Here is a 19,076-nt window from a genome sequence, read left to right as displayed (position 1 = left end):
GTAGCGAATGGGACGCTCGCGCTGCATTCTCCGCCGACATCTGCTCTGTTGACTGAATTGTCTCGGCTCACGCCTCATTCTGCGCGTCTGATGAACTGTCTCGTGTGTCGGTGCCCGCGGAGGGCTTGACGCTCCGGAGAAGAGAGACGTTAAACGCGGAGGCTGAAGGACGATCTTCGGTCGTCGGGTTCTCATTTTGGCTCCGGTGGTCCGCGAGGGGACCACCGGTCTTTTGTTTTTTTGTGAAGAGCGCACGTCTGACGAGGACCACAAGTTAGACCACAACAAAGTCGCTGAACCAAAATAAAATGGAAGGATATTCTAAGCAGACCTATATCCTAGGCTATCGACCAATTCCTGACGGAACCACCACCGATGAACGTTAACATGGGAATAACCGCCGTTTGATCAATTCGAGTTTAAACAAACGGATACAAAAGAAACGGGGTGGAAAAAATAATATCGTATTTATATGTTAATTTGCTTTTAATTGTGCGGAACGGCTTTCGGGAACGACAACATATGTCGCCGATGCATCTCGCGGTGGAGCAGGAGCCCGTGCGGGAATGCCAGTACAATCAGATATGCACGCGCAACTCGTCGCCCGCGGAGGGCTCGCTCGCGAGGAAGGGGGCTCACCGCAGGAAGTGGCAGGTCTTTCAGGGCAGGAATAAATTCTACTGTAACGGCAGGATCATGATGGCGAGACAATCCGGCGTGTTTTACCTGACGTTGGTTCTCATCCTGATGACCAGCGGACTTTTCTTCACCTTCGAGTGAGTAGCCACGAGAGAAGAGAGTGCACGCGATCGTAAACAGTGCGCTGTCGTGCACTCAAAACGTGAGCTCACCGTTTACGATCAGCGTAGACATAAATAATTCAGATTCAGATTCAGACAACTTTATTTATCCCCAAGGGGCAATTCGGTTTAGCAGACTCCCGTGAATATGATAATAATCCCGTGAATATGACGTTGCGTTAAGGATTTTTTAAAATGTATAATCTATCTTCACTTCATTTCAAACACACAGACACACAGACACACACACACACACACACACACACACACACACACACACACACACACACACACACACACACACACACACTACACACACACACACACACACACACACACACACACACACACACACACACACCATTGCGTGCCGTCAATGTGCCCACTTGACTCCCTCGAGGATGCCAGTTTCGGAGTGACAAAACAATCATGGACAGATTAAACCCTCACACACTGTTTATCTCCTCGCCTCAGTGTTGGCAGGGTTAGACTGATCACATGTCTTTGCATATCTTCTTGGTCTATCCAAAAGCTTAATACATCCTAAAACCAATAAAGTAGGCCTAACACATATTATGGGTATAGGACGTTATTAGACATCTGTTTGTAGTGGACGCCGGCCAACTACAAATCCCAACAACCTCCAAGCATTGGAAAACACTTCCTTTGCAATCTGTTTGCATTGATGTCTGACTGTGCATGGGACTATAAATCAGTTTATTCCACCACAAGCCGGGCTCTATCAAATCCCCAACCCAAACCAACGCCATGGCGATATGAAGACCTGGTCTGACCTATCAGTCGCCTACAGCTTCCCTTTTAAAACACACCATAGCCTATAATTAAACAAGTAACTTTTTAAATAAGTGTGTTTCATCCTCCCCCACACCACATTCCACAGCACGACTTCCAAACACCCCGGTGTTCCGGTTTCCTAGGTAACCTCCTTCCTGCCAAGGTGGTGGTGGAACAGCTTGCATCCCCCTGGCAACCGGCGGACCACGCCGCCCAGAAGAAGAGACTGTGGTTGTTGTTGTGCCCCTGGAGGGCTCCTCCGATCAGCACATACCAGGGATGGCTCGGTGTGTGTGGATATGAGTTACCCTGCGAGACGGTCTCGGTCGACGGTTACTCATACCGAGTGCTCTGCGGGCTCGCTGAACGAGAAGAGGCTTAACCGTTGTCAAACTGATTTGCTCCTCATGGAGAAACTGGTCTTCTGCAGTCAGCCGTCCTGGCAACTGAGCTATCCTAGTTTGAACCCTAGTCCGCTTCTAGAAACCAGTGTCGACTGGTCATTCCCTTAGAAACCCCTCTATCCACAAGGTGCCAGGGTGTCTTGCCCTACTTACACCGTTGTCAGTTCCTTACCCCCATATGTAGACAGGTGGTTGTTGATTCAGTGTCCTTCATTCACAGTGGGTTGTTGGTTCCATGCCTCCTATTCACAGGGGGTTGTGAGCTCTTTGCCCATATGCCTATTGCCTACCGCTCAATGTTCAATGCTCAAAGTTTTCTATTTACAGAAGGTTGTTGGTTCTGTACCCCCATATACATACAGGTTGTTGTTGGCTCAGTGCCCTTGAATCACAGTGGGTTGTTGGTTCCATACCAGACAGATGGTTATGTGTTTTATTATTTATTTTATTGTCATTTATCATACAAAGGTCTGTGTCTTGTACAGACAGATGGTTTTATGATTCAATGCCCTTTTCACATAACGTAGCACATTTGCTTCGTGCCACAATCTAACAGATGGTCTTTGGTTCCATGACCCAAAGACCATCCTGCTGTCTACAGCCAGATACGTCTTGATTTCATACTCTATACTTGTGGCAGGTTTTCAGCTCTCAACCCCCTACACAGATGAGTATTCTCTGTTTAGAAAGGGTCGTTGGTTCCCCAATCCAGATGTGTTTTTCTGATTCCATTCCCCTTTTCAATAGATAAAAGTCGATGATTCTATATCAACATGGGTGTTGGATCCACCCCCCCCCCCCCCCCCCCCCCCTACAGCCAGCTGTGTTTCCTCTGTTCACAGGGCTCTCGTCCCCATTACCCCTCACAGCCAGAGGGTTGTTTGTTCTCAGCCCCCCCAACACGTCTAAATCCTTGTTTTCATCCTGCTGTCCTGCAGCTGTCCCTTCCTGGCGTCGAACCTCAGTCCAGCAGTCCCGGCGGTGGGGGGGGTGCTGTTCTTCTTCGTGATGGGCATGCTGTTCCGGGCCAGCTTCAGCGACCCCGGGGTCCTGCCCCGCGCGACCGCCGACGAGGCCGCCGACCTGGAGCGACAGATAGGTAACTACAGTACATGGTTGAAACCGTTCACTGGACGGTTAACAGGAATACGCACACTGTGTGAAGGCTTAATTATGGTTCCACATCAACGCAGCACAAGGGGGTTTACGGACCCATTACGACCCATTACCCTTGTGGACCCTCCTTGCGTCCACCGCAAGGGCCTGACGTGCGCCTCCCAAAAATTGTAACCTTGCGTCGAGGCGACGCAGCAGCAAGGTCTGTGATTGGTCCGTTCACTAAAACCCAACGCAGAACCAAAACAGGTTCACGACTGCGCCGAAGCGACCACAACTGTGTGGTCATTGCGTTGTGTCGTCGTGGAACCATAACTGAGGCTTCACTGGTTACTCTTTACGTTACAGTGATTCTGGAGATACCCATCATTAAGGAGCAGGTAGTGATTTAGCGTTTTGTTCAAGGTTACAGGTGAGGTTAAGCTCTGATTACAGGTTAGGCTCCAAATATTGGGGATTGGACCCAGTTGGGAGTCAAACACCCGAGCCATTACGCACTACGCACAGCCCACTCAAATGCAACAACAATATGAAACAATGAAAAACAAGTGACCCCTTGAGATGTCATCTTTATTGATGTTATAAGTCACAGAGGCATGTGACATTTTCATTCCCAAAGCCCATTTTGTGACCTATATCTACTCCCTGAGGGTAGGTGATAGAAAGTCATAACTTCTCTCCTCCACACTGCGGCTTAGTCACTCTCTGCTCTCCAAGATCAACCAAGAGGCTTTAAGGGGAACCAGAACGCGCCATGTCTACCTCAATGTTATTATTATCGATGACATACACACACATGGACATGTCCCATGCACATAACACACCAGAAACCCTTCATGAAACCAAATCACTTATGAGGAAGATTGATCCATTACTTTTTAATCAATAATTAATAATTCACTTTTATTGTTAGTAGTAGTAGTAATGTTAAAATCCTTGCTGTTATTATATCATATTCACACAAGAATTATTTTGTCGCCTAACCTTTGACAGTCTTTTAACCGTTTGACCTTTGGCCTTCCAGACACCAGCTGTCCCAGCGGGCCGGGCTACCGGACGCCCCCCAGGACCCGAGAGGTCCAGATCAACGGCCAGACGGTCAAGCTCAAGTACTGCTTCACCTGCAAGATCTTCAGACCTCCCCGCACCTCCCACTGCAGCCTCTGTGACAACTGTGTGGGTCAGTACCAGGACCAGTTCCAATACTACCACTACCAGGACTCCAATAGTACCAGGACCAGTTCCAAAAGTACCAGGACTCCAATAGTACTAGTACTAGGAAAAGTACCTCTGTATACTATTTAGTACTATTAAGTTACTTTATCAGAAGTGACTTCTACAGTGAACTTGTTTGGAGATGCATGTCATGACGGAGCAGGTAGGTGTATGAGCAGCAGGGCATCTTACTCTAGGAGACCTGCAGGTAGATAAGGTACATAAAGGAAAAACATAATAGAAAAAATCGAATATAGTAGCAAAGAAAGGATGCCTGAAATGAGTATTTGATTGACACCAGCCAAAGAAGGGTTATCATGGTCCAGACTGGGAGCCTAGGAAGTAGGTAATTGCACATGTTGGCCACAGTGGTGATTACAAATGCAAACTAACATGACACCTTTCAATGGGAGAGAGGGAGAGACGGTTATATAATTTGTGTTATTGTTAGGATGCATTTTTCAATGACATTAACTCTCACCTCTCTCTTTCTCTGGGTTAGGGTTAGTGTTAGTGTTTCCTCCTTCCTCTCTCTCTCTCTCTCTCTCTCTCTCTCTTTCTCTCTCTCTCTCTCTCTCTCTCTCTGTTTCTCTCTCTCCCTGCCTCTCTCCCTCTGCCTCTCTCCCTCTCACTCACTCTCTGTCTGTCTCTCTCTCTCTCCCCCTCCCCAGAGCGTTTCGACCACCACTGTCCCTGGGTGGGGAACTGTGTGGGGAGGAGGAATTACCGCTACTTCTACCTCTTCATCGTCTCCCTCTCCTGCCTCACCCTCTTCATCTTCTCCTTCGTCGTCACCCACGTCATCCTCAGTGAGTACACACCTGCTGGTCCCGGGACCTTCCCTCCCCGTTGGTCCGAGTTGGGGTAACTTGGGCCATTATTATGCCGCGTTTCCACCAGCGGGTGTGCTTCGGCCCAGCATGCCTCGGCCCAGTAGTGAATGTGCGGTTTGGCCCAGCTCAGTTACGGCCAGAGCCGGATTAACCCAAAGGCAAACTAGGCACGTGCCTAGGGCCTGATTGGCGGGGGGGGGCCCAGACAGAAGGACAAAAAAAAAAAAAAAAATTGAAGAAAAGAAATAGCCTATACAAATGTCCTATCTACTATTTATTTCAGTGTTAATATATCAATATATATTAATTAACTAAAAATAGTGACGTTGTTTATCTTAACGTTACGTCACATTAACGCCAATCAGTTAAGTCCGAGGGGAGGTCAGCGGGACAAGACTAAGCGGAACAATAAAGCTAGCAGGCAGGTCGTTTTTTGAGTAGGCTAACATTCAAGATGCTTTCGGGTGTGGCAAAACGTAAAAAGAAAAAAAAATGAAGAGGAACAAAAGAAGAGACAGCGGGGGGCTATTGAGAATGAGGAGTTGTCGTCACGGCACAGAGCCCCTTCCCGCCATGTTGGAAGGTACGCCCCTCCGAGTGCAGCTGAGCTTTGCGTTATTGTTGACACGGTAGCTGCTAGCAGAGGAGGTTGTTGCAATTCTGTACTGTTTAAACAATGGCTGGAAATAACTGCTGCAATGCCTCACACGATCGTCGAGGAAACCATAAGTGGGCTACAGTTTGTCTGGTTCCCTAAATGGACAACGCACTGAAGGCTGCCCCACACTACGATTTTTGAGTCGAATGTACACCACACACATAAAGAGAATCTCAGCCGATTGTTGCTCTCCGATCGTAAATACAAATACATGAGATTCGAACACAAGACGGAACACCACACACTATAGGGCAATCTTGTCCGATAATTGCCCGCTGCAGGGCTGTACTGCGGTCAAGCCAGGCGACGCTTCGAAAACGACAGTCAAGGCAGCCGACCAAGCTTTTTGCTGTACGCGTATATACTAGCCATTACGGTAATAGCGTCTCAGAACTGTTTTTTTTTTTTTTTTAAATGCACTCGTCGCGTATACCAATTGACAGTCAATAGAAGCCTTATCAATTTAAAAAGAAACGCCCTGTTATCATAGACTAATTACACTTCAGGGTTATAGTACACGACCCCATAGTGTGACCCAGTAAATTTCAAGACATTCTGATGTCTGGTTTCAAAATAAAAGTCCACCAAATATAAGCATATGAGACAAATTACATGAATTTGGATTTCAATTAAAAGAAAACGCCCTGTTATCCCAAACTAATTCCACATCAGGGTTATAGCACTCGACCCCATAGTGGGACCCAGTAAGTTTCAAGACATTCTGATGTTTGGTTTCAAAATAAAAGTCCACCAAATATGAACATATGAGAAATATTACATGAATCTGGCTTTCAATTAAAAGAAAACGCCCTGTTATCCCAAACTAATTCCACATCAGGGTTATAGCACTCGACCCCATAGTGGGACCCAGTAAGTTTCAAGACATTCTGATGTCTGGTTTCAAAATAAAAGTCCACCAAATATGAACATATGAGAAATATTACATGAATCTGGCTTTCAATTAAAAGAAAACGCCCTGTTATCCCAAACTAATTCCACATCAGGGTTATAGCACTCGACCCCATAGTGGGACCCAGTAAGTTTCAAGACATTCTGATGTCTGGTTTCAAAATAAAAGTCCACCAAATATTAGCATATGAGACAAATTACATGAATTTGGATTTCAATTAAAAGAAAACGCCCTGTTATCCCAAACTAATTCCACATCAGGGTTATAGCACTCGACCCCATATTGGGACCCAGTAAGTTTCAAGACATTCTGATGTTTGGTTTCAAAATAAAAGTCCACCAAATATGAACATATGAGAAATATTACATGAATCTGGCTTTCAATTAAAAGAAAACGCCCTGTTATCCCAAACTAATTCCACATCAGGGTTATAGCACTCGACCCCATAGTGGGACCCAGTAAGTTTCAAGACATTCTGATGTCTGGTTTCAAAATAAAAGTCCACCAAATATGAACATATGAGAAATATTACATGAATCTGGCTTTATAGTGGGACCCAGTAAGTTTCAAGACATTCTGACGTGTAGTTTCAGAATAAAAGTCCACCAAATATTAACATATAACACAAATTACATGAATTTGGATTTCAATTAAAAGAAAATGCCCTGTTATCCAAAACGAATTCCACATCAGGGTTATAGTACTCGACCCCATAGTGGGACCCAGTAAGTTTCAAGACATTCTGATGTCTGGTTTCAAAATAAAAGTCCACCAAATATGAACATATGAGAAATATTACATGAATCTGGCTTTCAATTAAAAGAAAACGCCCTGTTATCCCAAATTAATTCCACATCATGGTTATAGTACACGACCCCATAGTGTGACCCAGTAAATTTCAAGACATTCTGATGTCTGGTTTCAAAATAAAAGTCCACCAAATATTAGCATATGAGACAAATTACATGAATTTGGATTTCAATTGAAAGAAAACGCCCTGTTATCCCAAACTAATTCCACATCAGGGTTATAGCACACGACCCCATAGAGTGACCCAGTAAGTTTCAAGACATTCTGATGTGTAGTTTCAGAATAAAAGTCCACCAAATATTAACATATTTTAAATAACAAATTAGGCAAAACCTGGCAAAACTATTATACCAATAATACCTAGAAATGTTGTCAATCAATCAGAAATCTTTACATTGAGAGGACTTTTAATTTGAATATATAATGTCTATGATAAGAGGGCATTTCCTTTTAAATTGAATCCAAATTCATATGTAATATGTCTCATATGTTAATATTTGGTGGACTTTTATTTTGAAACCAGACATCAGAATGTCTTGAAACTTACTGGGTGAAACTATGGGGTAATGTACTATAACTCTGATGTGGAATTACTCTGGGATAACAGGGCGTTTTCTTTTAATTGAAATCCAAATTCATGTAATTTGTCTCATATGCTAACATTTGGTGGACTTTTATTTTGAAACCAGACATCAGAATGTCTTGAAACTTACTGGGTCCCACTATGGGGTTGAGTACTATAATTATGATGTGGAATTAGTTTGGGATAACAGGGCGTTTTCTTTTAATTGAAAGCCAGATTCATGTAATATTTCTCATATGTTCATATTTGGTGGACTTTTATTTTGAAACCAGACATCAGAATGTCTTGAAACTTACTGGGTCCCACTATGGGGTTGTGTACTATAACCCTGATGTGGAATTAGTCTGGGATAACAGGGCGTTTTCTTTTAATTGAAATCCAAATTCATGTAATTTGTCTCATATGTTAATATTTGGTGGACTTTTATTCTGAAACTACACATCAGAATGTCTTGAAACTTACTGGGTCCCACTATGGGGTCGTGTACTATAACTCTGATGTGGAATTAGTCTGGGATAAAAGGGCGTTTTCTTTTAATTGAAATCCAAATTCATGTAATTTGTGTCATATGTTAATATTTGGTGGACTTTTATTCTGAAACTACACATCAGAATGTCTTGAAACTTACTGGGTCCCACTATGGGGTCGTGTACTATAACCCTGATGTGGAATTAGTTTGGGATAACAGGGCGTTTTCTTTTAATTGAAATCCAAATTAATGTAATTTGTGTCATATGTTAATATTTGGTGGACTTTTATTCTGAAACTACACATCAGAATGTCTTGAAACTTACTGGGTCACACTATGGGGTCGTGTACTATAACCCTGATGTGGAATTAGTTTGGGATAACAGGGCGTTTCTTTTTAAATTGATAAGGCTTCTATTGACTGTCAATTAGTATACCCGACGAGTGCATTTTTTTTAAAAACAGTTCTGAGACGCTATTACCGTAATGGCTAGTATATACGCGTACAGCAAAAAGCTGGGTCGGCTGCCTTGACTGTCGTTTTCGAAGTGTCGGCTGGCTTGACCGCAGTAGGGCTGTGGAGGTAGAACTAGAGCAACTCGCGTCAACAGTGAAGATGGATCAGCGTCTTTTGACAGCAGTGGTTTCCGCGGTGCTTATGCTTACATAATATCAGAGAATATCCGTGTCAGTTCGGCCGCGGCGCAATTAATGAATAAAGATCATAAACATCATAAACTGAATGGCTGTACAAGTGTTGTGAGACACGGCTGCGAACCGGCAACTTTCAAAAAAAGTAGTGCCGGTTTGGTTCCGTGCCGCTGCCGTATCCAGTGGAATAGCCTACATTGACTATAATGGTTTCTAAAGCCCAGTTCAGACCAAAGATTCGCGACGCAACTGCTTGCAACTGCTTGCAACTCGCAACTCCTTGCGACTCCTTGCGACGAGACGGGCTGAGACGTTCTAAAAACGGGGCAGTTCACACTGCTGCACCGGGCGGCGACGGCAGGTGGTCTCCCTAGTAACTGTGAACGCTCTGGCACAGCTGAGAGCCGCATCAGCATCACTTCCATCCTGCTAAATAGTAACCTAACTTAGGTTTGCGATTAGTTTTATTTTGGTTGAGAGTAGACTAGAGTTGCTGTGTTTCGCCATTCTCCTACGTCTGCATTGTAGTAATTCGCTGGAGTTTAGTTTGTTTAGATCCCGCTAGTTGGATACATTGCATTCTTTCGTAGTGGCGACTTCTCGACTGCAAGGGAAGCTCGGCTTCACCTAAAATTTCGAAAATTAAATGGTCGGATATATACTGTTGTGTTAACATTTCATTGATTACAAATGCGTTAGAACACGTCCATCTCGAAGACGAGTTCGTTCAGAATCAGCTGCTTATCGCAGGTCGACTGACTCGATTTCCTTCTCATACACTTAAGCCCAGTTCAGACTAAAGATTCGCGACGCAATTGCTTGCAACTCGCAACTCCTTGCGACTCCTTGCGACGAGACGGGCTGAGACGTTCTAAAAACGGGGCAGTTCACACTGCTGCACCGGGCGGCGACGGCAGGTGGTCTCCCTAGCAGCTGTGAACGCTCTGGCACAGCTGAGAGCCGCATCAGCATCACTTCCATCCTGCTAAATAGTAACCTAACTTAGGTTTACGATTAGTTTTATTTTGGTTGAGAGTAGGCTAGAGTTGCTGTGTTTCGCCATTCTCCACTACGTCTGCATTGTAGTAATTCGCTGGAGCTTAGTTTGTTTAGTATGGGGTGCCGTTTGTAAAAATTCGGTTACATTTTTTTAGCTGATACATTTTCAACATTTAGCTCACTTTCCTCACATTTAGCGCATTTTCCTCACATTTGAGACAGAAATTCATGTAAAACAACACGTTATATGTAATTTTCAACAATATGTTCAAATGTAAAAAATCCATGTTAAAAATTATATATAAATGTTATATCTAAATCTAAATGTTATATCTAAATGTTAAATCTAAATGTAAATGTTAAATCTAAATGTTACATTTATATCTAAATGTTAAATGTTAAATCTAAATGTTAAATCTAAATCTAAATGTTAGGCCTATATCTAAATCTAAATCTTAAATTCATATCTAAATGTTAAATGTTAAATCTAAATGTTAAATGTAAATGTTAAATGTTAAATCTAAATTTTAAATCTAAATCTAAATGTTAAATCTAAATCTAAATGTTAAATATAAATATAAATGTTAAATGGTAAATGTAAATGTTAAATCTAAATGGGTCGCCAAGTGTAAAGCATAAACATTTAGCTTTACACTTGGCGACCCATTTAGATTTAACATTTAGATTTAACATTTAACATTTAGATTTAACATTTAACATTTAACATTTAGATTTAGATTTAACATTTAGATTTAGATTTAACATTTAGATTTAGATTTAACATTTAGATTTAACATTTAACATTTAGATATAGATTTAACATTTAGATTTAACATTTAACATTTAACTCGAAGACGAGTTCGTTCAGAATCAGCTGCTTATCGCAGGTCGACTGACTCGATTTCCTTCTCATACACTTTGTTTAATTTGCGTGTGTTTAGATGGGCGCGCACACACACACCCGCATTCATTCATTCTTTTAAACACTCACTCGCGGTAAAACTATGTTTTCTCACGATCAAATACTCATAAATCCTAAAAGTAATGGGCTTGTACACGATGTCTTTGTCAAGAACATATGTGTTTGCTGTACGGTGTTTGCAGATGACATTGATTTAAAAGTAGGCCTACAATTTACCGCTGTATCAGCTGTTCTTTCCCAAATCATTTAACCAATCATTTACCCTAAAACTAGATTTTGTTTTGGAAGCCTGGAATATACTTTCTCGAATGTATTATTGTTATTATTATTATTATTATTATTATTATTATTATTATTATTATTATTATTATTATTATTTTAACGCATGGCATAGCTTATATACTTCATTCATGTTCATTCATGCAGCCCTATGGAAAAAAAAAATGTTTCCACAATCCACACGCTATTTCTATGCAGTTTCACACGTATGCATAATCTTTGACATCATATATTTAACATGCAAGTGTAGTGGTGCCTGGTTGCTGCGGGGGAAAATCAGCTTTGCGCCGGGTGCAAACTAGCAACGACACATGCGTCGGTGTAGAAAGTAAATTGCGCCGGGCGCAAGATAGGGCCCTTCTTCTGTTTGGCGCACATGACTAATTTGCATACGCGCACAGGACTGTCGGAATGGGAACATGTCGGACTGGCAGCATGTAACCATAACAACGGCTAACATGTAACGGTAACGGTGGTCCCGTTAAAATAATGTCAATGAATCAGCTCAAGCCTAACGTTATCTACAATCGTTGTTCTGGAACCAAAGATAAGGATCTACAACTTGAAGGCCTATTTAATAAGCCTAAATTGTTCTGTGCTGTGTCCTGATTGGCTGAAGAGAAATAGCCACGTCGTTGCGTTCTAAAACTGGACCTGGCGATTTGACATGTTCAATCTTTGGCGACTCCTTGCAACGCCTTGCGACGCCTTGCGACGACCAGTTCACACTGCTGCAACTTTTCCCCTGCGACGTTCTAAAACCGTCTCGTTGCAAGTCGTTGCGTCGCGAATCTTTGGTCTGAACTGGGCTTAATGTCTTCGGCGAACGTTTTTATTGCCGTGCCGCTTCCGTGACGGTTCTGGTGGAAATTGCCCTTCACTCAACATTCCGAAAATATCTATCATGTTGGATAACCCCGATTTTGCGATCGGGTGCTCTTGGAGTTGATGAGATTATATCTTGGAACACTAGAGACAGGATAATCTTGGCCGATTTTCGTCGATGAGAGTGTGTTCTCTGCATTTTCACTAGGACCCTTTTCCTTCGCCTTATTCTTCTCCATTTATTTCTTTATTTCTATCTCGTAATGTCTCCTGCGTCTCTATGTCGCGTATTTCCTCATCTGTCTCTATGCCGCTCTGACAACGTTGCCCCTGGCAACCGATAGCCGTGGATGCCATCATGGCGGACGGACTCAAACCCCTCCCCAAAAATCATGTGAAAATCACGAGCCGTCCGACAACTGTGAACCTGCAATGCTGACACCTATTGGTGATTTACTGGTACTACTGCCTTAACAATGACACTGGCAATGGATAAGAGATAAGGATAATTTAATAGCATTTAATGGAGCCGTGTAATAACATATAAATAATAAAAATAAAAAAATAGTCTGATAGACTAATATACAACACATGACTTATTTTGGCGTACAAATAACCAACTTGTAACCAAAGACTATGCTATGTAAAATGTGAATTAACTTTTATTAGTAACTTTGGTAAGTTTCAGATTTCAATTTATGAATAACATCGATGGAGGGGGGCCCAAAAAATACAGTCTGCCTAGTGTAGTCCATTTATTTAATCCGGCTCTGGTTACGGCTCGCGTTTCCACCGCCGCCATCCGGCTTAAACCCCGCCCTACCATAAGGGTTATGGTCAAAGTCTACCTAGTCTCTGTTATGGTAGGGCGGGGTTTAAGCCGGACGGCGACAGCCACGGCAGCTATGTAAGCATCGTGATCTCATAGCAGCCCGACTCAGTGTAGCCTGCTAATAAGTCCAAGGAAAAAGAAGAACGTGGCACGATGAATAAAGAGCATCAATGTAGGACGTCCAAGAAGGACGTCAAACTTTTTAATTTTTTTTAACATTCTTTTTATTTGGACGTCAAACTTTTGTGCGACATTTCCTTCAATGAATGAAGCTTTCGCCGTTGTCCAGAAATACCTCACGGGTACTGTGTTTGTTTGTTATTATCCTCCTGTCGCACGGAAGTGACGATTCTGTCCACCAATCAACGGACGCCGTGTGTAGCTCAAACTTGCCGGTGTTACACCGAATTCTGCGACCCACCGAAAAGTGTGACCCCAGGGGGCGCTGTTGCACATTTTCTGCATACATGCACACAGCACGAGTTTGAAATAGACAGCCATGAAGTCGAAAAAACGGTGTGCATTATAACAAAAACATAAATAAGATCTCCCCACCCCCTCACCTTGTTAATAAATGTGCTTAATAAATAGATTTTAGGGCGTTTAGTACGGTCCATCACCGTTGCTTCTTTCCCCATTAAAAGCTACAGTCAGTCTTTAATTACGTAGATTTACCTTTGGGCATTTCCTATTATAGGCTACTGTGTAAAAGGTTGTTTAGAATTAACGTTTGTATCAAGAAAAGAAAGACCCGCCCCCTGGGGTCACACTTTTCGGTGGGTCGCAGAATTCGGTGTAACACCGGCACCCTTTCAGACGTCTCCGTACCCAAACGGAGTACTGCTAGACGAGTACGGCTCATCACGGCTCAGTCCGGACCCCGCCCACTTTTGGCGTTGGTAACGCGAACCATGCCACATCTTGTATACCGAACCGACCCGCACCCGCTGGTGGAAACGCGCCATTATATAGTGGGGTGTTGGTGTTGGTTGAGGCAGTGTGCACTTTACAGGAGCAGTAGGCAAGATTTAGAGGAAATTCAACTGACTTCCTCCTCCACACATTAGTGTGTCGAGAGAGTAGGTCAAAGGTCAACCGTCCTCAAAGCACCTAGTGAGGAGACAATGTCTATGCTTAGAATAATCAGGGCTAGAGCTTGTCTGGCTCTGAAGTACTAGTCCTAGGGAATACACAACTCTGACCCGAGTTGTATTCCCTCTCACTCTCTTTCTATGGGTCTCCTCTCGTTCTCTCTCCGACTCTCTCTATCTCCTGATCCCTTTGTGTGTGTGTCATACACTTCATCAGAAGTCATTTATAAGTCATTCCTTTTATGCAATGTTTTTACATTTTTATTACATGAATTAAAAATGTGCTACTATATTCTCTATGCCCTTTTGGGATATGGGACATCCATTATATTCAACACAATTGCTCTTGGATAAAAGACAGGTCAGGTAAAGTCAAGTTTATTTATTCAGCACTTTATCACGGCTACAGTCTCAAAGGGCTTGTTTGAGATTAATTTCCACCAGGGTCATGCAGGGTCATGTGTCTGTATGAGGGCATTATTGCCTTGCCAGTCCACAGATTTACTGCCGTCTCCCTGACTCAGTCGCCTACCCACGTCTCGCCACTGCCACACAAAGTCACCCTTACGCCTCCTCCTCAACACTCTTTCTCCTCGTCCCTCTCTCCCTTCTCCTTCCCATCATCCCTCTCCCCCTCCTCCCTGTCCCTGTCTTCCTCCTCGTCCCTGTCTCCCTCCACCTTCTCCTCCTCCCTCTCCCCCTCCTCCTCCCTGTCTACCTCCTTGACCTCCTCCCTGTCTCCCTCCTCCTCCTCCTCCTCTTCCTCCTCCTCCTCATCTGTTAATGAAAGTGATGAAGCTCTTCCATCAATCACCCTCCACTCCCTCTGTCCTCGTCTTCCATCCTCTTCCTATCCCCCCCTACCCCTCTGAAAGGGCAAAGAAGCCGCTGCCTTGTCTCATCTGGTCTGAGAAATGTGTGTGTGTGTGTGTGTGTGTGTGTGTGTGTGGGGGGGGGGGGGGGGTGTTTGTAACCTCCACTATTTCTACCATTGATCGATCGATCAAGCAAATCAATCTTGGAAAAAAGATTGAGCACTTTGTCCTGAGGTATAAAAAAGGAGCACCAAATCCTACACTTCTTGCCTTCATCTTGTTGAAGAGATGCTCTCTTCCAGGGGGATTAACATTGAATTCATATCCATTTCATTAAGGATCAGGCATCTCGTCAAGGGTGCCTACGAGGCTGCAGACACTGGGAATCGAACCCTGTTCCCTTTGGCTGGGAGTCTAACACACTATCCACTCCAATATTCTGCCCTCTAGTGTTCCCATGTTATTTGGAGTAAGTGTTGTGTGTCTTTATAAATTTGCAACTGGCGAGCAATCACTGAATATGAAATATGTATATGATAAAAACTGCCTGGGGTGCATTTTGTAACATAACAGTGGAATTGATTTTCTTTTAAAGAGCATGTGAAGAGTTTATTAGGACTAGTCATGAGATGGCCTTGTCGTGTTCATTTTGCACACGCACTAGAAGGTCAGAGATGAACGTGCCGCGAGCACATTTGACCCCAGAACCAGCTGATTCATCATTGGCATCATCTGACCATTTTCCTTTGTTAAATATTATTCCAAGAATGTTTTGTTTTCTGGACCTATGTTGTGCTAGGGACACACACACCATTCACACTAAAAGCATTTGATCTGAGGCTGAAGTGTGTGTCAACAATGGCGGTACAGTTGAGAGACTAAAGCAGTTGAATCAATTGACTCAGTTCAGACCAATGTATTATGTATTATACTAATAATCTCTCTCTCTCTCTCTCTCTCTCTCTCTCTCTCTCTCTCTCTCTCTCTCTCTCTCTCTCTCTCTCTCTCTCTCTCTCTCTCTCTCTCTCTCTCTCTCTCTCAGGATCCAATAGGACAGGATTTCTCAGTGCACTCAAAGACAGTCCAGCCAGATATCCTTTCTGTGTGTGTGTGTTGTAAGCTTCCTCTGGTGTCTTCTCCTTTCCTCCCATCCCCTTCTCTCCTCCCTTTTCTCTCATGCCCTCTTCCCTCCCTCTACCCCTTATCCTTCTTTCTCCCTTTCCCTACCTCTTGTTCATGCTGTATGACTCACTACATCAGCAGGTCAGTCAATAGACGTGACTCAATCACTACTGAGTGGTCAATATGTCCCAGCATGCATTGCCAACGTCACATGCTATTTAGACACACTTTCCATCCTGATGGGATTATACCGCAGTCCTTGACATTGTGTCAGTGTGTGTGTGTGCGTGTGTGTGTTGGTGTGTGTATGTTAAAATGATTAAGGGCCATTCTCATCACACAAGACTGTCGGGGTGTAGGCATGCATCCAACATCAGAGTCTTTACCTTCAAGATGACCGAGACGATAAACTGTGACGAAGACAATGTCGATTCACAGGATGCTGACCAAGATAATACACAGACCTCATTTACATTTGACAGAGCCCACATGATGGTCGTTTACAGGTTAAGACAAGCACGGCTCACAAATGTTCCACCACACAAGTCCGCACATTAACCTCTATAGCATATAATAAGACGTATCACCCTTCTTTCTTCAGTTGCTTGTTTGTTTGTTGTGAATTGTCTCTATATGTCCCACCAAAGACAATTGTCTTCCACTGTTTAAGGAAAATGTTTTTATATTCTAAAGAAATTATTACTTTTGGGAATGACAACATCAAATAAGTTGTACTTCATTAATCCCAGACAGGAAACTGTATTGTTCGGCTTTGGTTGTCTCTGCCCGGGTTATGTGTGTGTGTAATTGTGTCACTGGTTCTCCTTAACTCCTGGCACTGTCCTGGAGGTGGTGGTGTGTTTCTTCTCTGTCTGGTCCATCGTGGGTCTGTCCGGGTTCCACACATACCTCATCAGCTCCAACCAGACCACCAATGAGGATGTGAGTACCTTAAAACCCTCAGACCTAACTCTAAGGGGAAACCCTCAAACCCAAAACCAAACCATCAATCAGAATACTTAATGAGAGGAAACCCAAACCCTTAAAGCAAAAACAAAACCCCAAAACCGAACCCTAGTAGAAACCCTTAACCCTAAAACTAATTCCTTGAATTAAAAAGTGAACCCTTAAACATAACTGAAAGAGGAAAACCTAACCCTGTTGTAGGCGACTAAGGGCGCCCAATGCAAATGTCCTTAATTTGGGCAACTATAGTTGGATTAATTGCTACCCATTTAACCCATTTTGCTGTCTTGAGGAACTTAAATGTTTGGCTGAAGAAAGAATCTGTTTGCGATAAATGTCATATATTATGTTCCTTATTATTTTGTGAAATCTTACCTGGTGGTCTATAGTAACTGTTTTAGTAACTAAATACGCTTTAGTAATTGTATTTTTTGTAAGCACGTCTTCTTCTCTGCCTCCCATTCCTCTGTGTGTCTGTCCTGGTTCCTGGGTCGGCTCTTGGGGTCCTGGGCCTGGTTCAGATTAAGGGTGCCTGGTCCACTAAGAGAGGCAAGGACAACTATAACCCCTACAGCTATGGCAGCATCCTGACCAACTGCTGCGCTGCCCTCTGTGGTCCAGTCCCCCCCAGGTCAGAACACTATCTCTCTCTCTCTCTCTCTCTCTCTCTCTCTCTCTCTCTCTCTCTCTCTCTCTCTCTCTCTCTCTCTCTCTCTCTCTCTCTCTCTCTCTCTCTCTCTCTCTCTCTCTCTCTCTCTCTCTCTCTCTCTCTCTCTCTCACCTCAGGCATCTCACACATAGTCTCTCTCACACTCTCACATAGGCATCCCTATTTCTCCTGGGTTCTTTCTTTCTTAATGTTTCAGCCTTTTCAACCCTTTCTCTCTAGTCTGATTGACAGGAGAGGTCTCATACAGTCAGATGACCCCCAGCCACTGTCTCATTCCAACGGCACCAGTTTGTACACGCCCACTCCACTCTACAGTCACATGGTATGACCAGAAAAAGATCCTTTGCTTATTTGATCTGTCTGCCTGTCTGTCTCTCTCTCTCTCCCTCATCCTCTCTCTATCTCTCTCTCATGCTCTTTCCCATGCTCTCTCGCCCCCTCAGTGTGACCAGGACCAGTGCATCCAGAGCACCAAGTTCGTCCTGCAGGCCGCCGCCACCCCGCTGCTCCACGCCGACCCCGTGGTCCTGGCGCCCCTGTCGGGCAAGACCTCCCTGGGCGACGGGGCTGGTCCCTGCTCCTACCTGTCCCCCAGCCAGCCCTCGCTGCCCCCCTCCTCCAGCGCCACCGGCCCCAGCCTGGGCTGCACGGGCGACATGCTCCTGCTGAAAGAGGCCGAGGCGCGCTGCCGCCACCACCACCACCACCACCACCACCTCCATCACTTCATGGGTCACGAGGACACGCCCCCGCCTCCCCAGTCGCCGCCGTCTGCGCCTCCCCCACCCCCCTCGTCGCCGCCCCCTCCTCCTCCTCCTCCTCCTCCTCCTCCACCACCATGCCCCGCCCACGGCCACGCCCACCACCACGCCGGCGGTCTGTCCCAGGTGTACGACCTGGCCAGCCAGGACTCTCTGCACGACAGCTCGGTCCGTGGTCTGGTGAAGCTGAGCACCGTGTGACATCACACACACACACACACACACACACACACACACACACACACACACACACACACACACACACACACACACACACACACACACACACACACACACAGGGGTTCAGGGCGGGGTCACCCTGGACCCCGCCCTGACCTTTAAGGACTGTGGATTCTGAGACGGTTTACTCGGGTGCTGCAGTGGTGTCTGAACATTTATATAATGAATGGCCTGTGGGAAACACACCCTATGAAGACCAATAGGAAGACACCTGGGATGCCATGTATGTTACACTGAGGCCGTGTTCTGGGCACATCACTAATGCACTACAAACTAACCCTCTGTGGTCCGTTTCCTGGAACTCCAGGAGA

General features: G+C 44.4%; 1 protein-coding gene across 1 annotated transcript; it reads left to right on the top strand.

Moving 5' to 3' along the window:
• Positions 1 to 183: 183 nt before the first annotated feature.
• Positions 184 to 18,726, top strand: zdhhc14 (zDHHC palmitoyltransferase 14; the record flags this gene model as incomplete). Its single annotated transcript, XM_084484268.1, has 10 exons — positions 184 to 776; positions 2,938 to 3,098; positions 4,140 to 4,295; positions 5,002 to 5,139; positions 16,049 to 16,112; positions 16,968 to 17,070; positions 17,616 to 17,725; positions 17,984 to 18,086; positions 18,208 to 18,537; positions 18,652 to 18,726. The coding sequence occupies exons 1-10, from the start codon at positions 523 to 525 to the stop codon at positions 18,724 to 18,726; spliced, it is 1,494 nt and encodes a 497-aa protein (XP_084340394.1). The 5' UTR covers positions 184 to 522.
• Positions 18,727 to 19,076: the final 350 nt, after the last annotated feature.

The sequence above is a fragment of the Micromesistius poutassou genome (genome assembly GCF_964030765.1).
Source record: "Micromesistius poutassou genome assembly, chromosome: 19".
Classification (NCBI taxonomy): Eukaryota; Metazoa; Chordata; class Actinopteri; order Gadiformes; family Gadidae; genus Micromesistius; species Micromesistius poutassou.
This window is presented reverse-complemented; position numbering and strand designations above follow the sequence as displayed.